This window comes from Mytilus californianus, unplaced genomic scaffold, assembly GCF_021869535.1.
Source record: "Mytilus californianus isolate M0D057914Y unplaced genomic scaffold, xbMytCali1.0.p SCAF_2, whole genome shotgun sequence".
Taxonomy (NCBI): domain Eukaryota; kingdom Metazoa; phylum Mollusca; class Bivalvia; order Mytilida; family Mytilidae; genus Mytilus; species Mytilus californianus.
Genome location: NW_026262668.1, coordinates 45,565,464 through 45,592,601, shown reverse-complemented (window position 1 = coordinate 45,592,601; position 27,138 = coordinate 45,565,464). Strand labels below are relative to the sequence as shown.

General features: G+C 32.3%; 1 protein-coding gene across 4 annotated transcripts in view; it reads left to right on the top strand.

Moving 5' to 3' along the window:
* The first annotated feature begins 9,207 nt into the window (after nucleotides 1–9,207).
* LOC127727978 (uncharacterized) overlaps nucleotides 9,208–27,138 on the top strand; it is a 153,854-nt gene continuing 135,923 nt past the window's right edge. For all 4 annotated transcript variants that reach the window (XM_052235121.1, XM_052235122.1, XM_052235123.1 and 1 more), the window contains exons 1-5: nucleotides 9,208–9,346; nucleotides 15,897–16,397; nucleotides 19,182–19,283; nucleotides 23,633–23,901; nucleotides 25,408–25,498. In XM_052235121.1, coding sequence (XP_052091081.1) covers nucleotides 15,911–16,397; nucleotides 19,182–19,283; nucleotides 23,633–23,901; nucleotides 25,408–25,498 — 949 coding nt within the window. In that variant the 5' untranslated portion in view covers nucleotides 9,208–9,346; nucleotides 15,897–15,910. The remainder of the gene's footprint in view (nucleotides 9,347–15,896; nucleotides 16,398–19,181; nucleotides 19,284–23,632; nucleotides 23,902–25,407; nucleotides 25,499–27,138) is intronic.

Genomic DNA, 27,138 nt, shown 5'->3' with positions numbered 1-27,138 from the left:
AATTCCTAAAATTTGAGGCAATTACCCCCAAAATCAATCCCAGCCTTCCCTTTGAGGTATGGTACCTTGCAGTACAATTTCAGAGAGATCCATACACTTGAACACAAGTTATTGTCTGGAAACTAGAAAAATAAAATTGAGAATGGAAATGGGGAATGTGTCAAAGAGACAACAACCCGACCATAGAACAACAGCAGAAGGTCACCAACAGGTCTTCAATGTAGTGAGAAATTCCCGCACCCGGAGGCGTCCTTCAGCTGGCCCCTAAACAAATATATATACTAGTTCAGTGATAATGAACGCCATACTAAACTCCAAATTGTACACAAGAAACTAAAATTAAAAATAATACAAGACTAACAAAGGCTAGAGGCTCCTGACTTGGGACAGGCGCAAAAATGCGGCAGGGTTAAACATGTTTATGAGATCTCAACCCTCCCCCTATACCTCTAGCCAATGTAGAAAAGTAAACGCATAACAATATGCACATTAAAATTCAGTTCAAGAGAAGTCCGAGTCTGATGTCAGAAGATGTAACCAAAGAAAATAAACAAAATGACAATAATACATAAATAACAACAGACTACTAGCAGTTAACTGACATACCAGCTCCAGACTTCAATTAAACTGATTGAAAGATTATGTCTTCATCATATGAATATCAGGCACAATCCTTCCCGTTAGGGGTTTAGTATCATACCATCATAACATATATGAGAAGAACATAACCCGTGTCATGCCAACAACTGGTTTTTAAATAAATGTGTTTAGTGCCGATGCAAAGACCCTATAAGTGAATCAATATTAACGCCAAAATATGCAATCTTTAATGACCTGACAACAGTATCGTAACTATATCCCTTCTTAATAAGTCTATTTAAAGGTTTTCTTAGCTTCAGAGGTGAATACTGACATTTTTGTGCTTTATAAAGAATATTTCCATAAAAAATTGGATGTGAAATACCTGAACGTGTAAGAAGTCTGCATGTTGAGCTATATTTACGAATGATGTCCTTATACCGATGATAAAATTTAGTAAATGTTTTGACTAGTTTGTGATATCGAAAACCCTGGTGTAATAATTTTTCAGTAATACATAAATTTCTCTTGTTAAAATCTAAAACATTGTTACATACACGAGCGAATCGTACAAGTTGAGATATATAAACACTGTAAGATGGTGACAAGGGAACGTCACCATCTAAAAATGGATAATTAACGATAGGAAATGAAAAATCATCTCTTTTATCAAATATTTTAGTATTAAGCTTTCCGTTAATGATATAGATATCAAGATCGAGGAAAGGGCAGTGGTCATTGTTAGTATTAGCTTTATTTAAAGTAAGTTCAACAGGATAAATTTCTTTAGTATACATACTGAAGTCGTCATTATTGAGAGCCAAAATATCATCCAAATATCTAAAAGTATTATTAAATTTGTGTATTAGATGTTGTTTCGATGGGTCTTTGCTGATTTTTGTCATAAATTGTAACTCATAGCAATACAAAAAAAGGTCCGCAATAAGTGGTGCACAGTTAGTCCCCATTGGAATTCCGATAACCTGACGATATACGGAATCTCCAAAGCGAACAAAAATGTTATCTAGTAAAAATTCAAGGGCATATATAGTATCAAAGCATGTCCAATTGACATAGTTTTTTTGTTTATTGCTACTAAAAAATGACCTAAAAGAGTTTGAACATATATATTCACATTCTGACTTTTTAAATGCCCATTTAATTAGGTGTGTGAATTTTTTTTTAATGAGAATGTGAGGCAATGTGGTATATAGGGTAGAAAAATCAAAACTTTGAACAGATTCAAAATCACCAATATATGCATGTAATTTATCAAGTACTTCCAACGAGTTCTTGACACTCCAAAAGTAATTAATTCCACTATTTTCGAAGGCCTTATTTGAACAATTTATTATCAGGTTTTTGATTGTACCAAGTGTACTGGTAAGAAGAATAGACAATTTAGTAGTGGAACAATGGCTTGAAGACGAAATTAATCTATATTTGTAAGGTGTTTTGTGTAGCTTCGGAAGCCAATACATAGTTGGGACTTTCATTGTATTTGGTTCTGCTTGTAAAGCGGTAGCTAAAAGTTTATGTTTGTTACAGATGTCGTTTTCTGAAAATGGAGTCAGTTGGAATGTTGGTGAATTGGTGATTTCTTTTTTCAGAACCTCAATGTAAAATTTACGTCAAACAATAATAATATTATTAGCAGCTTTATCGGCCGGGACAAAAACAAATTCCTTGGCTAGTTCTTTTAGTTTATGTTTGATACGAGAAATAGGTTTATTGTGGTTATTGTTAAGAGTAAAATGTTCCTTAAAATGTTGAATACGTATATCAACTATGTTCATTACTGAATTAAAAAAAGAGTCCAAAGATTTTTTGTCAGCTTTTTCCCGTTTTATCCATTTCAAACAATAAGTATGGAGTGAGTCGTGGATGATATTACGACACTCATTCCAATTAATAATTGACGGGGGACGATATTTAGGTCCTTTACTGAGGAAGGATTTTAACTCTCGGTCTTGAACGATGTTAAGATCTCCTGTTATAACATGGGAAATGGGTCCATAAATGTATTCGGAATTACTGCAATTACATGAAGTAGGTGTATTTTCACTGATATTAACATCTTTACACAATTGGCCATAATTAAACACAAATTTCCGGGTAGATTTCTTGTAAATATAACAAATAAGAGGGAGCTCAGTATTATCAAAATATCCCGGAATTTGTTCTTTAACAGAATGGTCGTTAAAAATACCGGCAATATTTACAAAATCAAAACCTTTATTGACATACTTTATTTTAATAAACTGTTTTTTATGATCTTCAGGGCGATCAATTTTGGGAAACAGTTTAGAATAACAATATGCCATTATAATTTGAACGATTTCATACTTAGGACTGTTATATGAAATTGTGTTGCAATCCTCTAAAATTTTATTTAACTTATTAACCGGTAATGAACAGAGCTTTGTTAACAGATAATGTCTGCCGTTGTTTTTTGAAATAGAAATTAGGTCCGAAATATTGGTATGATTGGTTCGAAATTTTCTTTGATTGCGATTTTTTCTATGACCATGAGAACAGTTTTAAGAACAGTTTTAGAAACTATATCCAAAATGTTAACAGAATCGGTTCTTGATATATTACCAATTCCCATGATATTATCATTAAGACCGAGAGGGTAGACTGTCTGTAATTTTTTAATCCAATTTAATTCAATTATTTTCCGTGATCGTACAAACTTTGAATGAGATTCACCAGGCTGCTTATTTACTACTTCTAAAGGTTGAATTGCTAAATATTTAATAGGATGATTGTGCTTCTTAAGGTGTTGATAAATGATACTTTTGAATTTATTGGGTCTTTTAAAACGATACAGATGTTCTTGAGTGCGTTTAGATAAATATCGTCCAGTTTCACCTACGTACTGAATACCGCATCCCGGTTTGTTTCATGTGAGTAAATAAATAATACTGTTTGTTTTTCAAGTTATATCAGTTTCAAAATTTAAAGAAAATGTGCGACCATTAAACGTGGACCTTACTGTATTGTTGGTGGAAAGACGGGGACATGTAAGTCATTTTTTGGCATGACACTTATCGATAGAAGGGTAACCACGATTTTTATTGTTAAAAATGTTAGCGATGGTAGTATTTTTAGATAAGTGATTTTGAAGATTGAGACGTGTAGATACCCTTTGAATCAGTTTAGTATTTAATATTTTTCCATTTCTAAGCTTCATATTTGTTTTTTGTTTGTGAATTATATTAGAAAGGAGCAAAGACTGGCGTCCAGAATATGAACCAGCATACAATGAATTAAATTATGTAAAAATGATAAATCTGTTCGGCTAAATATGTCAAACGCTATCCGTATTAATTACCCGAAAAAGAAAGGGTATATCAGGGTAGCGACTGACGTCTGACTAAATAGTAGAATGGGGCTGAATATTGAAATACTACTATTTGATAAATATTCCTAAAGTAATGAACTAGAGAAGTTCTCGCTCGGACACACGCTCCATAATCTAGTATATTATAAGAGCATAAACCTGAAGCACGGGGAGGCACTCTACTGTCTCCACACGGCACTAAAGACAAACTCTGTAAAAAATAAAATTGAGAATGGAAATGGGGAATGTGTCAAAGAGACAACAACCCGACCATAGAACAGACAACAGCAGGTCACCAACAGGTCTTCAATGTAGTGAGAAATTCCTGCACCCGGAGGCGTCCTTCAGCTGGCCCCTAAACAAATATATATACTAGTTCAGTGATAATGAACGCCATACTAAACTCCAAATTGTACACAAGAAACTAAAATTAAAAATAATACAAGACTAACAAAGGCTAGAGGCTCCTGACTTGGGACAGGCGCAAAAATGCGGCAGGTTAAACATGTTTATGAGATCTCAACCCTCCCCCTATACCTCTAGCCAATGTAGAAAAGTAAACGCATAACAATACACACATAAAATTCAGTTCAAGAGAAGTCCGAGTCTGATGTCAGAAGATGTAACCAAAGAAAATAAACAAAATGACAATGATACATAAATAACAACAGACTACTAGCAGTTAACTGACATGCCAGCTCCAGACTTCAATTAAACTGATTGAAAGATTATGTCTTCATCATATGAATATCAGGCACAATCCTTCCCGTTAGGGGTTTAGTATCATACCATCATAACATATATGAGAAGAACATAACCCGTGTCATGCCAACAACTAGTTTTAAAGCTTATTTTTGGCCCCTGATTCCTAAACGTTTTAGGCAATTACCCTAAACTCAATTCCAGCTTTCCCTTTGTGATATGGAACCTTGTAGTACAATTCCATAAAGATCCATACACTTACACCGTCACAAGTTATTGTCATGAAACGAGAAAAATGCTTGTTTTTTGCCCCTTTTTTGCCCCCTAATTCCTAAAATTTTGAGGCAATTACCCCTAAAATCAATCCCAGCATTCCCTTTGTGATATGGAACATTGTGGTACAATGTCAGAGAGATCCATACACTAACACACATGTTATGTCTGGAAGTTACAAAAATGCTTATTTTTGGCCCCTTTTTGGCCCCTAATTCCTTAACTGTTGGTACCATAACCCCTTAAAATCAATCCCAACCTTCCTTTTGTGGTATTGAACCTTATGGTAAAATTTCATAGAGATCCATTCACTTAAACTAAAGTTAGAGTGCGAAAACCAATGTGTCTTCGGACGCCGATGCCGACGACACCAACGTCATACCAATATACGATTGCGGTCGTATAAAAATTTATGAAAAATGGTTAAAAATTGACTATAAAGGGCAATAACTCCTTAAGGGGTCAACTGACCATTTTGGTCAAGTTGACTTATTTGTAGATCTTACTTTGCTGAACATTATTGCTGTTTACAGTTTATCTCTATCTATAATAATATTCCAGATAATAACCAAAAACGGCAAAATTTCCTTAAAATTACCGATTCAGGGGCAGCAACCCAACAACGGGTTGTCCAATTCATCTGAAAATTTCAGGGCAGATAGATGTTGACCTGATAAACAATTTTACCACATGTCAGATTTGCTCAAAAGGCTTTGGTTTCAGAGATATAATCCAAAATCTACATTTTACCCCTATGTTCTATTTTTAGCCATGGCAGCCATCTTGGTTGGTTGGCCGGGTCACCAGACACATTTTTTAAACTAGATACCCCAATGATGATTGTGGCCAATTTTGGTTAAATTTGGCCGAGTAGTTTCAGAGGAGAAGATTTTTGTAAAAGTTAACAGACGACGACGGACGCCAAGTGATGAAAAGCTCACTTGGCCCTTTGGGCCAGGTGAGCTAAAAATTAGCGACTAGAAGATAAATTTAACGATAACAAAGTTTATATATACTATTAAAACAATAAATTTAAAGAAAAGTCAATTAATTACAGTAGATTATTTGATGTTTTATAAAGTTTCAAATTTTGCTATATTTAGTCATGTTAGTAGCACTATGTACAGTAAGTAGTCTTGTAATGAATTTTTGTAAAAAAATATTTTATAACATTAAATTAAAGATGTACTTAGGTGAAATTAAAAAATTCTAGAATTTAAAATTGATACTATAAGTCAGAAGAGCATTAGTTCAGGAACAAAATAAGCTTAAAAAAATGATAGGTTATGGAGCCTTTTTGAGATATTTAATTTTTTAGAATGGCGGGAAAAGGTTGACTCGGTCTTTAACCTTATATTTGCATTGGTATTATTTGGGTCTCAAATCGAAAGAAAAGAAATCTAGATTCTGCTTAAATATTGGTAAATGACCTTTTATGAGCTATTGAAGTCTTATATGAAAAGAAAAATGGGTGTTATGGGGCAAAACATTTTCCCTGTATTGTAGGGAAAAAACCAAGGAGTCTGAACATCCGACAAAAATTCCTAAACCTCACCTAAGTACATCCTTAAAGTATCAATCAGAACATTTTGTAGCAAACCCATCCTATATATATATTTTTCATATATGGATCTTTATAGTGAAATAAATAAAGATTAGATTATCTTATAATTAATTATTTGCTTTGAACCTTTGATATACCAACAAATGCTTATTTTCTTCTATCAGTATTATGAAATAATGAAAATTTGCGTATATTTAAAACAAAACCACACACACATTAATATAAAAAAGAAGATATGGTATGATTAGCAATGAGACAACTCTCCACAAGAGACCAAATGACACAGAAATTAACGACATAGGTCACTGTATGGCTTTCAACAATGAGCAAAGCCCATACTGCATAGTCAGCTATAAAAGGCCCCAAATGACAAATGTAAAACAATTCAAACGAGAAAACTAACGGCCTAATTTATGTACAAAGTAATGAACGAAAAACAAATGTGTAAATTGGGCGCCCAACCCTACCACTGGCAGATCCAGAAATTTTCATAAAGCAAGGGGGGGCACTGACTGCCCTAAGAGGGGGCCCGCTCCAGTCATGCTTCAGTGATTCCCTATGTAATCAACCAAATTTTTCCAACAAAAGGGGGGCCTGAGCCCCCTGGGGCCCCCTGGATCCGCCTATGCCTCCCCCTAACCTGGGACAGCGGTGTAACAGCACAACACAAGAACAAACTGTACAAAACAATAAACGATAAAATAAATAAAGTATACAGAAACGAAAAAACCACCACTCAATTACAGGCTTCTGACTTGGGACAGGCACACTCAGGGGTTAAACATGTTAGTGGGCGCCCAACCCTCCTCCTAACCTGGGACAGTGGTGAAACAGTACAACATAAGAACAAACTATAAAAAACAGTTGAAAAAGGCTTAGCTCATCAGATTGATACAAATAGGAATACATCTAACAAAAACACAGAGTGGACGTGGAAGGGTACTTGTACATGTACATCCCAACAACAAAAATACACTAAGTACAGATCTGAGAGTACTCGCAGTTACTGACAGTTAGATCAAAGCCAATAACAACTAATAAAAAAAATCATGCATCTACATGTAAGACTAAATTATCAATCAGTACACATCCAACATCCAATGGATTTAGTGTAAAGACATCATAAACAGTCAGAGAAAAACATGACCTTGTGCAATGCCAAGATACTAAGGTATCCACAGATTGTAGAGCCATGAATGTGCATATATATATATATGTATATAACAATAATATTTAGTTTGCTTTTAATTTACTGATAACAAAATCAATATTAATACCAATAAAAACAATATTCAAAGATCTTAAGCTTATTACAGTGCTGAATTGGTAACCAGTAAACCTTTTAGAATGGGTTTATTTAAAAAATTGATAATTTTACCAAGATCATTTCTAAATTTCTGGGGTTGGTAAACAACATCTCCGTAAAAATGAGGATGTGCAATCCCATTTGAAATAAGTTTTCTAAAGGTACAACCAAACTTCAAAACCAATTCTTTATATCTATGGAGGAATTTAGTAAAGGTTTTAAGGTTTATGACCCCTTTTGTGGCCTGTCAATTACGAAATTTTCAAACTGCTATAGTATCAAAACAGCAAAGATAATGAATAAAAGAGATGGACTATTTTGTACATATGTCAAGGGGAAACTTCGTTTAAAGCATTATTATTTATAGTTTAATTGCATTTAGAAGAAAAAGAGAATTTGGTGAAAATAAAACCTAGATTTTTGTAGAAAATCCACAGGCTTTAATACAGAGATTTTTGTTATAAAATTTTAAACATAGATTACTCACTTGTTTTTCTATGATCAGCTAGCGTTTATAGTTTACAAAAAGTTCTAAACAGCCTTTGTATTCCAAAACACCTCGTGCTGGGTCACTCAAGTCAAGCACACCCTAAAAGGTGTACTTGAATTGGTTTGTTTTAACCAAATTATTATATCTGAATTTATAAACTTGTTTTGAAGGACTTATTGCTAGCACTGCATGCAATAATCCTGTATCTATCAAGCACCTAATTGTCAAATATGAGAGTACAAGCGGAAAGGCTGTGGATTTTCTATAAAATTTCCTTATGTTTAGCATTGAATCAACACAAGGGTACATAATCCTTAAGTAACTTGTGGTAACGAAATCACTGACTTAATAATTTATATATAGATTACGTTCATTAAAATCCAAAACGTCACAACAGACACGGGCAGAGCGAACGAGTTGTGATATATAAACACGGTAATGCATGTTTCTATATCTATTTATTTCAAATAATCATTTTTAAGTTATCTATGATAGCCATCACGTCAGTTGTTTACTTGTTTAGTATCAATATAGAGATTTTACCATTTGCCTGTATTCATGTATGTTTGTCTTACTTTTGATTTCTATCAAAATCAGCAGATATCAACGAATAAAATAACAAAAATCTTCTTTAAAATCTACCAATCTCCCGCCAAATTTAATCACCAGAGCTGTCTAACTACCACAAAAATTCTAGCATGAACCCGAAGAGCATCTTCCATTTTAAACCGATTGATTATTAAACCACATTTTTATGTACATTGAAGTTCAAAAGTTTAAATTTTCTTACTTGAACGGTATAAGCTGCAAAAATGTAAAAGTAAAATATGAAACTAATGGAACATGGAAAATCATAAAAAATGAAATTTAGATCTACACTTTACAATAAAAAGAGAAACCGAAAGTTCAACAAACGATGTTTTCCCAAATTTAAATTTAGAAACCGAAAGTTCAACGAATGATGTTTTCCCGAATTTAAATTTAGCATTTACCTTGTAAAGTCTTTTGATTAGTGTTTGATGATTACCTACATTCCCTTGATTCAATCAAAGCAGTTCTTAACGATTTAAAAAAAAAGAGAAACAGGTAAAAGAATTTGTATTCCATTTTAGGAGTTTTTGATGTAGTTTCCTTTTGTTTGTTTGTCACTTTTATGTATATGACTATCTAAGTCCAAAGAGGAAATTATATAATTTTCTGTAACCATTTTATAAAGTCTGTAGGGGAAGGGGTGAATAAGTCATCCTGGATTTTGTTTTGCCAAAGGAGTGTAACAGGAGGTGGCTTCTACAAAATATCCAGTAAGTTGAAGAAACGTCTACCAAATCATCACAAAATAATTTCATTTAAATATTCAATTCATTATTCCGCTCTTGTACAGTGATATTGTTCATTTTGAGTCATCCAATATTCTTGTCAAGTGAGATTATTTCAGCATCTCTGTTACAAGTTCCTCCTTTCTTAAAACTTGAATTACAGTGAAGCTTTATTCGAGTTAAGTTTTCGAAATAATCTCACACTGTCTATCATCACATCACTTTATACACATTTATCAAAGTGACTGTAGCATGATGAACTGCTTTCACTTGTATGTATGAGACGTTTGATTGACCCTATGACAAGTAATTAAGCTGTGAATATGCAAATGTTTAGCAAGTACATTTGCTGAAAGTAGAAATCAAACATGAGAAAACTATACTTAATAGTCAATATTCAAACAAAACATACACATAATGTTCATACTGCTAAATTTTTGCACAGTGTTTGAAAATATTCACACAGCTAACCTAGGTACCGGTACTATTTTTCCCCCAAGTCCTATTAATGGTATTCACCAGTTAACTCTGTAAACACTTCACCAAAATGAAAGACACATTAACATACACACTAGACAAAAGATAAAAGAATACACAGATATACAAGCACACTAGTCAATCTTGACTTGTGGATGTAAATCTCACCAGTAGCAGCTATACCAGATACCCCTACTAACATATTCGGAAGTATACTAGTCTAACCTAACCACTCTGGTCACAAAAATAATTCTCAACCCTAGTGAGAAAACAACACATCCAGTGCAAAGTTATATCGCTACTATATGCTTAAAAATAATTACATGTTTTAAGAAAGTAAGTGTATTCATGTGGTTGCAAAACCTTAAAAGTGTGTACAAAATGTAATGTATGTAATCATTGAACTCTCAAATACAATTATCCTCTGTCTCAAATACTAACAGTTGTATACTGTATATTACTTCTATATATATTATCATATTCTATAACATTTCCTAAAATTTGTCTATTTAAACCATAAGTTTATTCCATTTAACAATAGTGTAATATGTGAACATCAAGTTTCATACATAAAATCAACAACAACATAATATACAATGGTACCATAAAATTCATATACTGTAATTATATAAGTGTGTGAAAATATCGAAAAACTTAGTTAAGTAAAAATCAAAGTATCTTATCTGGATCTCACTACCAAGTTTCAACTCAAGTCATCCCCACATTGGCCACCATAAAATGTAACAGGAGGGTCGGGTGGCTATGCGTCACCATCCCCTCGTGTTGATTTAACGTGTCTGGCTCATCCGGACAAAGGTTCCTTCCACTGGGACTGAGCTCTGGCAAATGAGACCAAAAACAGATGTTCAGATACTTTTATATTCTGAATAAAATTTATCCAGTTATGATAAAGCCAAAACATAATTTAGGTAAATAAAATCCACAGTCAAAGAGTGCGGAGCTATTTCAGCTCCTCTTGGTCTTAAATTCAGACCCAGTACAAAATGTTTCTTTGATAAGTCTATTCTTTTCACAAGTACATCTTAGTAGGTATAATTCCTCCATAAGAATGGCAAAGTCTTCTACAAAATATCCAGTAAGTTGAAGAAACGTCTACAAAATCATCACAATATAATTTCATTTAAGTATTCAATTCATTATTCCGCTCTTTCGCAGTTCATTTTGCGTCATCCAATATTCTTGTCAAGGGAGATTATTTCAGCATCTCCGTTACAGGAGTATGTTCGGTAAGGGCCAAATTTTGTATTTTAATACAATATATTACTTAATATTTGCACACGTACAGGCACTTGTCTCTTAAAAAAATAATTATGTATACCTCAATATGAAGGTTTACATGATTTTTTTTTTTTTTTAACAAGTGGTTGTGTCTGATAATATTAAGTACTATTTTGTATCAAAATACATAAGGCTGTTGCTGTTGAGTGTGGTGGTAAAGAAATAAGAAAAACCTTTTTTTAACTTAAAAGGGGGGAAATTCATTATTATATTTGAAACAACTCTTCTAAAAGAGGGGTCCTTTTATTTTCAATAATAAAGAAGATTGAAGTCCATGCATATTCCAATATGTTTTGTCAATATAAATACCAGATAGACGAATTGTATTAATTGGCAGCCATTCTAGCAAAATTGAACAAAATTTAAAAAAACAGATGTTAAAACCAAAAGCAGAGTTCAAAATCGAAAACAGACATAAAAATTGTTCAAACAGACGTTAAAATATTAAAAACAGAGGTCAAAAACGAAATCAGACTTAAAGAACAAAGACAGACATAAAATTAAAAAAAAAACTTTAAAATAAAAAATGGACATAAAAAACGAAAACAGACATATTTTTGTTCAAGCATATTGTTTTTCTTAAATTGTTTAACATTTCACAGCGGTATAACATGATACTTTAATTATTCTTCCCTTAGTTTATTTATTTTGTATTTGCATTGTATCATAGATCAAATTTATTTGTTCAGTGTATGTTCACTGGTGTCTACTATGTCTTTTGATTGAGTTACTGTGACTTGACTGTTAGTGTTGCTCTCCACCTATTGCAACTTATTCAAAAATCTGACCAAATTGCAATTTGTTTTATAAAACCAAACTGTTCAACTGGTCAGAAATTTGAACAAACTGCTGTAGAAAACCACAGTCAAATTGTGAAAGTGCAAGGTGATAAAATAAAGCATACTTACAATCCTATCAGACTTTAATTCCACTTCAATGTTGTTATGAAAAATCAGTCTAACAGTTTGTATAGAAATTTTATTGTTATTGTCATGCTAAAGGTGATGGATAGAAATTTTGAATTGCTATAAAAAGGTCCAAACTAAGCTTTCATACAATTTTTCTTTCGAAAAGTCTTCTATATATATATTCAAAAGAATCAGACATCATTTGAATAAAAACATCTTATATTCAGTAAAATATATGTGAAATTACAATACTTTGTTAATAAGTTTCCATGGGAGATAACCTAAAACATTACTCTTTTGAATATAGAAGACTTTTCGAAAGAAAAATTGATTATCTCCCATGGAAACTTCCTAACAACGTATTGTAATTTCACACATATTTTACTGAATATAAAATGTTTTAATTCAAATGATGTCTGATTCTTATGAACATAGAAGACTTTTCAACAGAAAAATTGTATGAAACCTATAGTTGAACAGTTTGGTTTTATAAAACAAATTGCAATATGGTCAGAATTTTGAATAAGTTGCAATAGGTTGAGAGCAACACTTACAGTCAAGTCACAGTAAGCCATTTCAATTGATATTTTATAGTGTGTCTTTCTATGTTGTGATGTTACACTATTGTTTCAGATAAGGGTGAAGGTTTGGTACCATTAAAACTTTTAACCCGCTGCAATTGTTTGCACCTGTCCAAGGTCAGGAATCTGATGTTCAGTAGTTGTCATTTGTTGATGAGGTTCATAAGTACCCGCTGCAATTGTTTGCACCTGTCCTAAGTCAGGAATCTGATGTTCAGTAGTTGTCATTTGTTGATGAGGTTCATAAGTGTTTCTTGTTTCTCGTTTTTTATATAGATTAGACCGTTGGTAAAATTCCTGTTTGAATGGTTTTACACTAGTAATTTTTGGGGCCCTTTATAGCTTGCTGTTCGGTGTGAGCCAAGGCTCCGTGTTGAAGACCGTACTTTGACCTATAATGGTTTACTTTTATAAATTGTCAAATATACATCTATAATACTAAAATAACGAGGTCCAACTTGTTAGCCGGCATGGGGTAAAAACGAGGAATCAAAGAATTCAACTTTATATATAACTAATATAGGACAATGGTGTTGATTAAAAATTACACCATTCCAGGCCCTTTTGTTTTCCACATAATTAATATTGGGAATTTACCAAAAAATAACAAGTTCCGGATTGAACCCGATACTGATACCAATAGTATATGTCACCTGTTACCTATTACCTAGTCTGTACATTCCGCATCTGTCAGGCGCACCACCAAACGGTGTATTTGGGATTGGCTATATACACGGGTCATAATCATTGTTTCCTATTGTAGTATTTTAATCAGCATGAATTTATAATATTGACAATATGAATACTAAAAATCTAGACTTAAAATAAGGGTAAGTACAGTTTCCAATTTGTTAGCCGGCATTACGTAAAAACTGCGAATAAAAGAATTCAACTTTATATATAACTAATATAGGATAATGGCATATAATATTGATTAAAAATTACACCATTCCAGGCCCTTTTGTTTTTGAAATAATAATTAGTTCCAGGTCGACGGGTTCAAACAGAAAGATTTTAAAAGCAGAGAAAACTGTGCATCTTATAACAGCATGACTTTATCAGATAACAATACCAATACTGAAAATCCAGGCTTATTAAACAAAAGTGTTATACATAATTAGATACTTTAATTCAGTCACGGATCCGCGATGTCGCGGGTGTGTTCTAGTGTAATATAAATATTTGCCCTTTTGTACTCAAAAGTGGTTTAAAAAAAAATTAAAAAATTATCACTTGAAATTAACTGCCTCGCATAAAAGGGATAGTCATTACCTTGAGGGGTTAAATGTTCCCAACCTGTCAAAATACAAAATGTTTCAAGCTGAGGAAAAGACATGTATAAAAGAAAGTGAAATAGAAATATATTTGTTCAGCTTTTCGTATAAATCAGCAAAATTTAAAACTCTAACAAGCAATTATTAGAGATTTTGCTGAAATTAGACAAAAAAGTCTTGATTTCAACCAATTGTAGGCTTGGGAAACAATTAATTTTATTATGTATAGCACAGAATTAGACAAGCTGAACATTCAAGTAAAATATGAAAATTCTACAAAAAAAAATATTTTTAAAGTTTTCTTTTAATGAAGAATGGGCTATGTGTTTTCAGTTAAAAAAATCAATGGAAATTTAGTTGTTTTCATTGACTGTTTGGTGGAAAATCAAAATGTGAACTTTATTGTGACATTATGAAAAGAATGCTAATATAACAATGTACAAATTAGATTTTTAACAAATAGACATATTTCCTATTTGGATATTGTGTTAGCTATGATTTATTGTGATATTTGTCAATAAATCATAATTTAAAATTTTAGCTAGAAATAGGGGCCATTAAAGGGCTTTATCGAATCTACTCCCTTTCAGTACGTCCTATATGCCACTTATTTCAACTTTAATTTTAGCCCCCCTTTTATTGCCATAAAAATCCAATTGTTAGTCCATTTGTAATACAAAGGGGTTTAATATTTATTTTGTATCCACAAATCCTGAACACCTTTTTGCAGTTTAATGAAACTTCCTAAAAAAAATGGTTAGAATATTGATCTCTACCTCGTGTCAATTTATGTAAAAAAAAACTTTCAGATGACTACTTTTAGAAGTTATTGCCCTTAAATGACGAATTTTATCATTTGTTTTGAATTTTTGCCTATTATCTTGAAAGCCATAAATATAGATATATAGAGAAATTTAAATTGGACTAAAATGAAGTTGAACAGCAAGATACAATCTGCAATAAGGTCAACATGGCCAAAATCGTCAGACAACTCCAAATTCTTATTGCAGTTATTTCCCTTTATTGACAAGTTTTTACAATATTTTTGAAAGATGCGATAGATAGATAGAAATCTTAAGTAGCAAAAATGATCAGCAAGATAAGATCTAAAAATAAGTGGCAATTGGCTGAAATCGTCAGACAACTCCTTATCAAAGTTATCGATCTTTTCAGACGATTTTACCAATTTTTAGTGTTTTTGCCTATTATCTTAAAAATTATAATAGATCATGTAGATAGATGGACTATTTAAATTGCAAAAATGATCAGCAAGAAAAGATCTACAGATATTAAGTGAAATGGTGAAAATCGTCAGTCAACTCCTTATTGGAGTTATTTAATTCTTCAATGTTTTTGCCTATTAATTTGAATATACAAAAGATAGATAGACACTTTAAATGATAAAAATGATCAGCAAGACAAGTTGTAGTATTAAGTCAACTTTTCCAGTAATAGATATTTGAATCTTTATAGGAGTTATTGCCCATTAAATACAATGAATCATTTACCCTTTATGTGTTTTGGGCAAAAACTAAAGAAAATTGAGAGACCCTAAATCAGAAAAAATGATCAGCAATGATATTTTTGTCATGAATTCTGTTCTAGTCTACAATATTGGAAAGTGTCCATTGTTCAAGATGCACATAGACCTAGGTGAGCAAAACAAGCTCTTTAGAGTCTCTAGTTTATAATATCTATTTGTGGTATTCCTGGGTTTAAATTATTCAGTGCACTGTTTTAAACACGAATACCCAAGTCATGTTTTTTTTATATTTTACCAGGTATAAAAAAGACAATGGGAAATTGCACAGGAAAAAATTCAAAAGAAAATAAAAGGCACAAGATGGAAGAAGAGTACAGACCTTGTCAATCAGATACTGTTAATCAGAACGATCCTGGTCAGGGTGTGCAAGCTACTCAAAATGGCATTGATAAAAATACACAAAATTCTGTAGAAATTGCTAAAATAAGAAAAGGGACAAGTGATATGAAAAGTTCTGTTGATAGTAAACACCATGGTAACACAGAGGCAAATGAACAAGTAAACATGCCAGTGAAGCAAGAATCTGTAAAACCTGAAATCCCAAAATCTGAGGTTATAAAATCTAAGTTACAGAATACTGAAACTGAAGCAAAGGCAACAGATGCGAATATTAAAGAAGACAAACAATCTGAACTTAATACAATGGACCCAAAGGTCAAAGGGTCAGATATGAATAACAGTGCTGTATCACCTGTCAATGATAAGCCAGATTATACAGAAATCAAAGACAAATCTTATAGTGAGTCCTCAATTAGAAGTCCCCCAAAACTTACCAGGCTGATACAAGTTTATGAATTAGTTCAGTATATTTGTGCCTAAATACTGGTAAAATTGAAACATTTTCCCTATATACGGTAAAGGCTGATATATTTATAAAAAAAAGTGTGTGATAATCTATATACCGGTATATAAATACTCAATAAATACAAAAAATCATTTGAATAGCGACATTGGATATTTAGTTGTGTAAAGTATGTAGTTGTGTATAATACACACCCCCTTTTCATCCCTCAAAATCGTGAAAAAAAAATGAAAAAATCGTCTATAGTATGTATTATACGCATCCCTTTACCAACTACATTTTTGGGGTAAAAAGTGTGTAATTTATACAAAACTAAATACGGTATCAGAACAACATATCTACTATCTTATTATATAATACATGTTATATGTACAGATGTTTATGTTGACCTCTAGATGTCTTCTGTCTCTTTATGCTGTCACATTGCCAAAACTGCGGTTTTATTATTATTCGTTGGATACCAATTTTCGTGGGTACAGGTGAACCATGAATTTAAATGTTCAATGAATTACAAATTTCTATCAGGTTGTTATGCAGGCTTTGGCAAAACCACGAAATCACATATCCACGAAAAGGCAAGTTTTCTGCAATCCACGAAAATCATGGTACCCACAAAAATAAATGAATCCACAGTATCCTTCACATTACCTTTCATACATATGTTGAAGATAAAATATTATTATTTTGAAGAGTTCAGTTTAAATTTATGTGATCAGATTTTCAGGTTTAACCACTGTAAATTCAGAAATTATTGCGATGTTAAAATTTTTTTTGCGGTCATATATTGGTATGACGTTGGCGTGATTGTCCGAAGACACATTGGTTTTCGCACAATAAATTTAGTTTAAGTGAATGGATCTCTATGAAATTTACCATAAGGTTCAATACCAGAAAAGGAAGGTTGGGATTGATTTTGGGGGTTATGGTACCAACAGTTAACGAATTAGGGGCCAAAAAGAGGCCAAAAATAAGCATTTTTGTAATTTCCAGACATTAACTTCTGTGTTAGTGTATGGATCTCTTTGACATTGTACCACAAGGTTCCATATCACAAAGGGAATGCTGGGATTGATATTGGGGGTAATTGCCTCAAAATTTTAGGAATTAGGGGCCAAAAAAGGGGCAAAAAACAAGCATTTTTATAGTTTCATGACAATTACTTGTGTGTAAGTGTATGGATCTTTCTGAAATTATACTACAAGGTTCCATATCACAAAGGGAAAGTTGGAATATAGTTTGGGGGTAATTGCCCAAAACATTTAGGATTAAGGGGCCAAAAAGGGGCAAAAAATAAGCATTTTTCTAGTTTCCAGGCAATAACTTGTGTTCAAGTGTATGGATCTCTCTGAAATTGTACTGCAAGGTACCATACCACAATGGGAAGGCTGGGATTGATTTTGGGGGTAATTGCCTCAAAATATTAGGAATTAGGGGCTAAAAAGGGGCAAAAAACAAGCCTTTTTCTAGTTTCAGGACAATAACTTGTGTGTAAGTGTGTGGATTGTTATGAAATTGAAATACAAGGTTCCATATCACAAAGGGAAAGCTTTGAGTTTGGGGGTTATTGCATTAAACGTTTAGGAATTTGGGGCCAAAAAGGGGCCAAAAAACAAGCAATTTTACAGTTTCCAGACAACTTGTGTTCAAGTGTATGGATCTCTCTGAAATTATACTGCAAGGTACCATACCACAAAGGGAAGGCTGGGATTGAGTTTGGGGGTGATGAATTATAAGGGGGTTCAAAAAATTGGGGGGGATTTTTTTTTCCTTTTTTTTCTTTTCTTTAAAATTTTCCATTTTAAGTTGGTTATTTTTTATTTATATATAAAAGCAAAAAATAATGATATGGTTTGATTTCATCAAAAATTGAAATATTGGGATTCTTTGATATGCTAAATTTAACTGTGTATTTAGATTCTTAATTTTTGGTCCAGTTTTTAAATTGGTCTACATTAAGGTCCAAAGGGTCCAAAATTAAACTTAGTTTGATTTTAACAAAAATTGAATTTTGGGGTTCTTTGATATGCTGAATCTAACCGTGTATGTATTTAAATTTTGGATATTGGACCGTAATAGGTAAATTAAAAAACTTTAAGTTCTTAGACCACATTCATTCTGTGTCAGAAACCTATGCTGTGTCAAATATTTAATCACAATCCAAATTCAGAGCTGTATCAAGCTTGAATGTTGTGTCCATACTTGCCCCAACTGTTCAGGGTTTGACCTTTGTGGTCGTATCAAGCTGCGCCCAGCGGAGCATTTTATTATTAATGCAAATAATGTGACTGGTTTAGTATCACAATAATAAGAACTCACATTTTGATATTTGATAAATATATCTTTAAATGCAGATTTTCGTGAAATCACAATAATTGTAGTCACAATAATTTCTGAATTAATACACTAGGTGAAACCAATGGCCTTAAATATTTGAATTTGCGTTTAAGCTCAGCTAAGCAGTAATGTTTTTTAATGGAAATGCAGAGACTGATGGGGTTTGAACTAGCTAGGACATTGATTTTGGGCAGGTTGACAATGTTTTCAATGGACTCTTTAAGTTTTTTTGAGTCATCATTTATGTGTAGGTAACAAAGCAGAGTATCATATACCTATTTTCTTAATTTACTGATCTGTAATAGGTTGACTGCATGATAGCTTGCTGAGCAACATCAAACATTCATCTATACCATCAAATAAAAATCGTTTTTGTTTACACTGTAGACTTTGCCCATATAGGAAAAGACTCGGAAACTCCAGACTTGCCAGAATCAGGATTTCTTGACACGAAATCTGGGAAAACAGAATCGGCACATAATAATGATGGTAAGAATCTAAAAAATGCATGTGTGAAAGAGATCATAGCATTATTTTTAGGTAAACAGATCCTTTCACAACCATAAGAAAATATGGCAGTTGGAAACAATCAAGAGAACAATTTTTTTCTGTCTTATTTAGGAATAGCAGAAAATCATTATCATTCAGTTACCATGGTTACAGTTGTCCTTTAATCTTTAAACTTTTATCAACTAACAACCAGCAAGTGTATGAAATGGTAGTAATTCATCCCTTAAAAAGTTAAATCACAAAAATACTGAACTCTGATGAAAATTCAAAACGGATAGTCCCTAATCAAATGGCAAAATCAAAAGCACAAAAACATCAAACGAATGGACAACAACTGTCATATTCCTGACTTGGTACAGGCATTTTCTTATGTAGAAAATGGTGGATTGAACCTGGTATTATAGCGCTAAACCTCTCACTTGTATGACAGTCGCATCAAATTCCATTATATTGACAACGATGCATGAATAAAACAAACAGACATAATAGGTAACAATGTCAAAATAGGGGTACAGCAGTCAACATGTGTCACAATCTTAATCACAACAAAAACAAACAAATATTTAACAAAGAAGCACAAAAAAGTATATATCACATTTAACAACCTCGTGCTAGGGGCACTAGCTACAAGATATAGAAAAAAATAAAATATGATTTTTTTTTGTTCAATCATTAATGAAAGTGAAATATTGAAATAAGAATTCGCTTTTAGCAGCCAGTTTGGTTCAGTATTGTCAAAATAAGCAAAGAAACATTGCTAATAAATTATTCACTTGCAAGTGAATAATTAGACCTCATTAAATCCGTATTCATGTGAACTTCAATTGAACCTCTTAGCTAGAGATGGGTTACTCATGAACTAGGCGTGTTCAGCTAGTAAAAGGAAAAGAATGTCAACATTGAAAGTGAAACAAGGGTAAACCATTTGATTGACTGATTCCATCTACAAAAACTCATTCTTATATGAAGGTAAAAACGATTATTAGTCCCCTACCGACGAAGTCGAAGGGGACTTTAGGTTTGCACTCTGTCCGTCTGTCTATCTGTCTGTCTGTCTGTCCATCCGTCAATTCGGCAATTCAGCAAATCAGTAAATCAGTTTTCCACAATTTTTTTCTTCGTGCTTGAAGTTATTGATTTGACATTTAGTACATTGTTTTATCATGACAAGTTACAGATCAAGTTCGAATTTTGTTCTGGTCTGATAATTTTGTGCAGAGTTATGGTCCTTGGACTTAGAAAATTCACTCAAATATTCAGATTTCCACACTTTTTTCATCATGCTTGAAAATATTGATTTAATAATTGGTACATTGTTTTATCATGACAAGTTACAGATCAAGTTGAATTTTGTTCCGGTCTAATGATTTTGTGCAGAGTTATGGTCCTTGGACTTAGAAAATTCACTCAAAAAATCAGTTTTCCACACTTTTTCGTCATGCTTGAAGATATTGATTTGATAATTGGTATATAGTTTTATCATGACAAGTTACAGACCAAGTTCAAATTCTGTGCCGGTCTGCAGAGTTATGGTCCTTGGACTTAGAAAATTCACTTTTTCGTCATGCTTGAAGATATTGATTTGATAATTGGTATATAGTTTTATCATGACAAGTTACAGACCAAGTTCGAATTCTGTGCCGGTCTGCAGAGTTATGGTGCTTGGACTTAGAAAATTCACTTTTTCGTCATGCTTGAAGATATTGATTTGATAATTGGTATATAGTTTTATCATGTCAAGTTACAGACCAAGTTCAAATTCTGTGCCGGTCTGCAGAGTTATGGTCCTTGGACTTAGAAAATTCACTTTTTCGTCATGCTTGAAGATATTGATTTGATAATTGGTATATAGTTTTATCATGACAAGTTACGGACCAAGTTCGAATTCTGTGCCGGTCTGCAGAGTTATGGTCCTTGGACTTAGAAAATTCACATAAATAATCAGTTTTCCACACTTTTTTTTGTCATGCTTGAAGATATTGACTTGATATTTGTTATTTAGTTTACACCATGACAAGTTATAGATCAAGTTAGCATTTTGTTCCAGTAAAATTAATTTTTAACCGGTAGGGGACTATGTATTGCCATGCAATACTATCAGAATGCTTGTTAACATATTGTTTTAACCTATAATATGAAATCAAACAGACCTAAAAAAATCCAATTGCACGAGTTAAATCACTATCTATTTAAACTATGTTTATGTTTATAGCGGGTTATATAACCGTCGTCAGTCTTTGGAAGGTCACCCGGATGGTTAATTAGATGACATCTAGACTAAAATACACATGAAATGCTGATACATAATTTTATGCATTTTTTTAGACTTTTTTTTATTTGGAATTACGTTTTAGTATGTTATAAGTCGAATATAAGAATTTGAGTCAAATCGGTAAACATGAATTTGACAGCAGTGCCCCTTTAAATTTAATAATGTCAAATATTTGATAGCATTGATGCTTCAATCTATTGCAAGTAGATAAATTTTCTCTTAAAGACAATTTTCAGAGATCAAGGGACACACTCCTAGTAATAAGTTTGCTTAGTGGCAATTGCTCAAGAAATTTTTAAGACAATTTTTACTCAATTTCAGTTACATGATTTTTAAAGCATTTGCAAAGAAAAAACGAATATATATTGTATAATTATTTAAGCATGTGAAATATACTGTTGGGGCCTCAAATTCAAGGCAAATGAAGACTTTTCTGTCATCAATAAATTCATATTTGACAGTATTTTGCATAGATGTTTAGTGTAAGGCAGGAATAGCTGCACAACAATGTTGTGTTATTAGAATACATAATGACGAAATTTAGTGCCTAAAAAGGGAAATTGGACCTTCAGACTTAAACCTAGGTTTTCTATTCCTAGCAATTTATGTACATTTCTATAATTTGCAAGAAAAATGTCTATGGCTTTTTATTCCCAATTATTGTATGACCTCACATTTTTTTTAACACGTTCAGTCTTCATCTTAGGGACTGTCCTATAGACCAATAAATTAAGGAACAGAGTAAAATATTTCTTTCTGTTTCAAAGTTGAATCTTTCGGAAAAGTAATAAAATGATTTTTTGTTTTTACATGAAACATACACATTTCAAACTGAAATATATTAAAAGTAATATAAGTCATTAAGGTATTTTATTTATTTGCATATTTTGACAGTGCATATCAAAATTGACTGTGTCAAAATTGTTGAATTGAAAATTTATATTGAAAAATATACTGTTGATGCGCTCTTATAAGTTGGAAATTTGGGAGTAAAATTAAGATCCAGAAAGGAGTACCGACTTATAAGCGAGATCCAGTGACAAGAGCAGGCTTAAACATGTTTGTGAGCGCTCAACCCCTCTCTCAGGGTCATATGCAAAAGACCTATCGGTTTTATCATTGACAAGTATTAAGTTATGATTTTATAAAGGTCGAACTCTATTAAGTCAAATTGATCATTGACTTTACCTTTATTTCAAGGTCATAGGTCATAGATTTCAAATCAAAAGACCTCAGCTCAGTTTTATTTGTGGATGAGGAGTTTAACAGATTTTAAATATATATGGGGAGAAAGCTACGATGAAAAAATCACCAACACACTTCGACCCAAATGTATTGAAGTTGCGCCAAGTTGTAACCAACAGTTTGTTGAAAAAAACTTTTATTGTTTATTGTTTTCGTTACTGAGGAATAATGATAACAAGCAAAATTAGAACATGATTTTGATCTCAGTTTCCTGCTATTGGACCAAGGACCAACATATCAAATAATGTGTCTCTATCATCAGACTTGCGGTTTAAAATTTCAACGTTCAAATGTATCACTTATGTCAAAATTGAGAAGAAAAACAACTCCCATTAGATGTAAGTCTGTATCACTTCCGTCAAAATTGATTGAAAAATTATGAGGATATAACGAACAATTTGGAATTTTTTATCTTTATTATCTTTTAAAGAGGAATAATGATAACAAGGAAAAGAGTTTACATGGAGGTAACTCCTATAGGGATAAGAGTTTCAAGGTTTCAATGGTGAAACTGTTATCACTGTACAATAGTATGTGCCAAACAAACATCTGAGATGGGGGTAGCAAACAAAAATTATAATCAAATCAAAAGGTCTTACAACAGAAAAAGGCCTAATTAAATGTTCCTTGTATTATACTCGTTATTTGGCAATTATCCAACATGTACAAGCTGGAATGAGTATAAAAATAAATATTTTGTTATATAGAGAAAAGAAATGATTGTTGTTTGTCTTTTTGTGTTGTTGGATTGCTGTCTCATTGATGTTTACCGCACACCTCTTATTATTCATTGTTGTTCATAATGTTTCAGACATAAAGACAGATGGAAGTGACCAATCACATGGAAATGATCCAAGGGATGAAACAGGTGGAGATGTTTCAGACAAAAAGAAAGACAAACTTGGGCATTCAGATTTGTCTGACTTTGATCAAAATGATAAAGGAAAAAGTAATAGTTCAGAAATAGGGAAAGACAATAGTGGGCAGCCAAATAGTGCACCAAGTGATGGAAATAATAGTAACCAACAGAGAACTGGAGAGGAAGAATTTGCATTCCCCACCAATAATGAATGTAAAAAGGTATACACTTTTGATTAAGAGTAATTAAACTCCAAAGGAGAGGGTACCAGTAATTATATATATTTATACTGCTTTACTTTTGTTTCTTATAGGAGGGTCGTAATGGGGGTACCTTCATGATGGATAATGGTAAAAAATCTTGCCAAATTACGTTAACTGTTGCATGACAACATTTTTCTTTATGACGATAAAAAAATCAATAGATTTTGAGGAATCACGTTAATTTAATTATCTTTAAAAAATGGTAGTTACTAACAGATAATTATTTGAGAACTCTGACGAATCAAGATAAAATTTTAACCATTTTGTCCCTAACGGTAGCAGAAAATGACCGTTTGATGCCTGACAGTAAAGGGTATTCCTACCCTCTTACAGGTCCCTGAATCTATGCATCATCTAACACATTTCTGCTACATTTTATAATTAACTACAAACCAGAACTTTATTTGTAAACTCCTTTCTGTATCCTTCAACTTATACGTTCTTTTCATTGAATCATGTATAAGATATTCACAGGTTAAAATTTTTTCAGCAATCAGGAAATTAAAGATTCTTGATATTTGGCACCAGGCCTCATATTAGATAGATATTTTCAAATCTGTCTTTTATCTATGATCAACTTTCTATTATTCACATAGAGTTCTTTACATTGATGCATGTTTGAGAAAAATTTTGTCAGCAACTGCAAATTACAACTTCTTGATGTGTGGTACCAAAATTGCAAGCTTCATATTGGTAAGCTATATTGTGTAACACATTTTCATCTCTGTCTCTTGTCTATTATCTTCTTACTTTCTGTGTGAGGGGTAATACCACCATTGTTTTTGACCAATTTTCTAGGTAAATTGAATTGGAATTTTTCAAAAATGTTTATATTTGTTTCAAATTAAAAAAAACACTTGGCTTGGGTAAAGTTTTATCCTGTCCAGTACGTACTACAGTGAAAATTTCACATGATATTTCATTGCAAATAAGATAATAACCATCAAAATAAGGAGATGTGTTTGATATATGGTCAAGTGCATATTGAAGTTACAAGCTGTGTGATCAATTTCTTTCATCATAGTAGCCATGATTGTGTCAGAAATTTCAAGATCTGCTATTCAGACACTGCCTGTTTGACAATATTGTGAATTTTAATAATATATACTTACAGGGTATGGAATTTCTGTCAATGTCTAAAATTAGGAGTAAACACAATGAGTATACTTTGGATTCATTATTACACATGTATTTCTTGGATACCAATTTTTGTGGGTTTCATGGGTACAGGTGAAACATGAATTCAAATGTTCAATGAATTACAAATTTTCTATATGATTTGTATGCATAGATTGAAAAACCACGAAATCAAATATCCACAAAAATGTAAGTTTTCCTCAATCCACGAAAATTGATACCCACAAAAATGAATGAATCAACAGTACTTTGCAAGACATGCGTGCTACTTCTCATTGTATCTTTTAAAAACAAAGAATTAATTTTAATTATTTTTTTATTTTTTAGGATGAGAAAGGTAAAACAGATCACAATGAAGAATTCAAATCAAAAACAAAGGAAAAGAAAAAGAAAAAGAAAGATAAAACAGATAAATTTGGTAATTATCCAGTACTATGTATAAAATAATGTAATAATTTTGTATAGGGCCCGCAGGGAGGATGCTGGACCCCTTTAGTTTAAACTTTGTCCATCTGTTCGTGACTGTCTATATCCAACAAAAAAACTTGTAAAAAGGAAAAAAATAAAAAAGTATATGAAGTCTAATTCAATTTGGCACAGTTGTTGAACATCATATGTAGATGTTCATATAATTTTTTGGTAATATTAATATAGTAATTTTGGAAGAAACTTAGTTTTTATGAATGCAAAAAACTCCAAAAGTGTAGCATTCAAGCCAATGAAATTTTGCACGGTTTTTATGCATAATATTGAGATTTGCATATATTGTTTTAGTGAAAATTTGTCTTTTATTTTTATAAAACTTAGTTTTTATCTCCCCTGGCCCTAAGGGCCATGTGAGCTATTGTCATAACTTTGGATCCATCGTCCTCGTCATAAACTTTTTCAAAGATCTTCTCCTCTGAAAGTAAGGAACCAATTTCAACCAAAATTATGGAGAAATTCTAATGGTATCTAGTATAAAGTTCGTGTTTTTTATTCTGGTCAGTCAACAAACATGGTCACCATGGCTAAATATAGAACACAAATGGAAAATGCAGTTTTTGGCTTATATCTCAAAAACTCAAGTAGATAGTCACTGGACATCTGGAGTTATTGCCCCTGAAATGATTATTTTTATGAACTTTCAGTTTTTGGTTGTTATTTTAAAAACTATTATAGATCAAGAGAAAGTAAGATTCCTACAAATAAGTCAAACATGACAAAAATTGTCAATTGATCCCTCATACCTGCCAACCTCTGAAACCTTCAAAGAGGGAGATTTCCCCCTCAGCTATGACAGCTGAGGGATGAGATTTTGCGCGAACGACATTTTCAAGTTAACTATATGACCTGTTTATGTATTCATCTACAAAACACAAAAAAAGATTTAATAAATATACTTTATTTCTTCAATTCATGGTTATAATCTATACAACTTACAAGGTGTTTTTTTTTAGCCTTTTTCAATACCTCCAAGTCTCATAACTCATAACATTCCATATTTTGATTTTGTTGTGAGTCTCACACTAAGCATGCTTTCAAACATCGTGCAGGCCAACCGAAAGAAATCGAAATGTCGATTGAACATGATGTGCAAAAAGATTCATTGTCAAGTGAACTTGGTCGTAAAAATTGAAAATCTTTCATTCAAATCTGCTTAACATTTTTATTTGCAGTTATCTATTTCTTCTTTTTTACACTGCCGCTAGGTCTAGACAAAGACCTCTATCTTGTTGGAGTTGACATAGCAGAACTGAATTTCGTTAATACTTATATATCGAACATAAAAACTACTGACTAAAGTTTTCAAATGATTTCCGATTGTTTATTTATTTCTATTGAAAGTAATGAAAAAGCCAGAGAATTACGAACACGGGTTATTCCAGGTTAAAATATCCAAAAGCGGGAGACTGTATACTCCCGCGGGGGAGCGGACTGGTAAGCGGGAGATTTCCGGAATTTGGTAGTTTGCGCTGGAGACTCCCGCTCAAAATGGGAGGGTTGGCAGGTTATAGGAGTTATTGCCGTGTAAGATGATTTTAACCAAATTTTTTCGTTTCTTCACACAAACTGTGA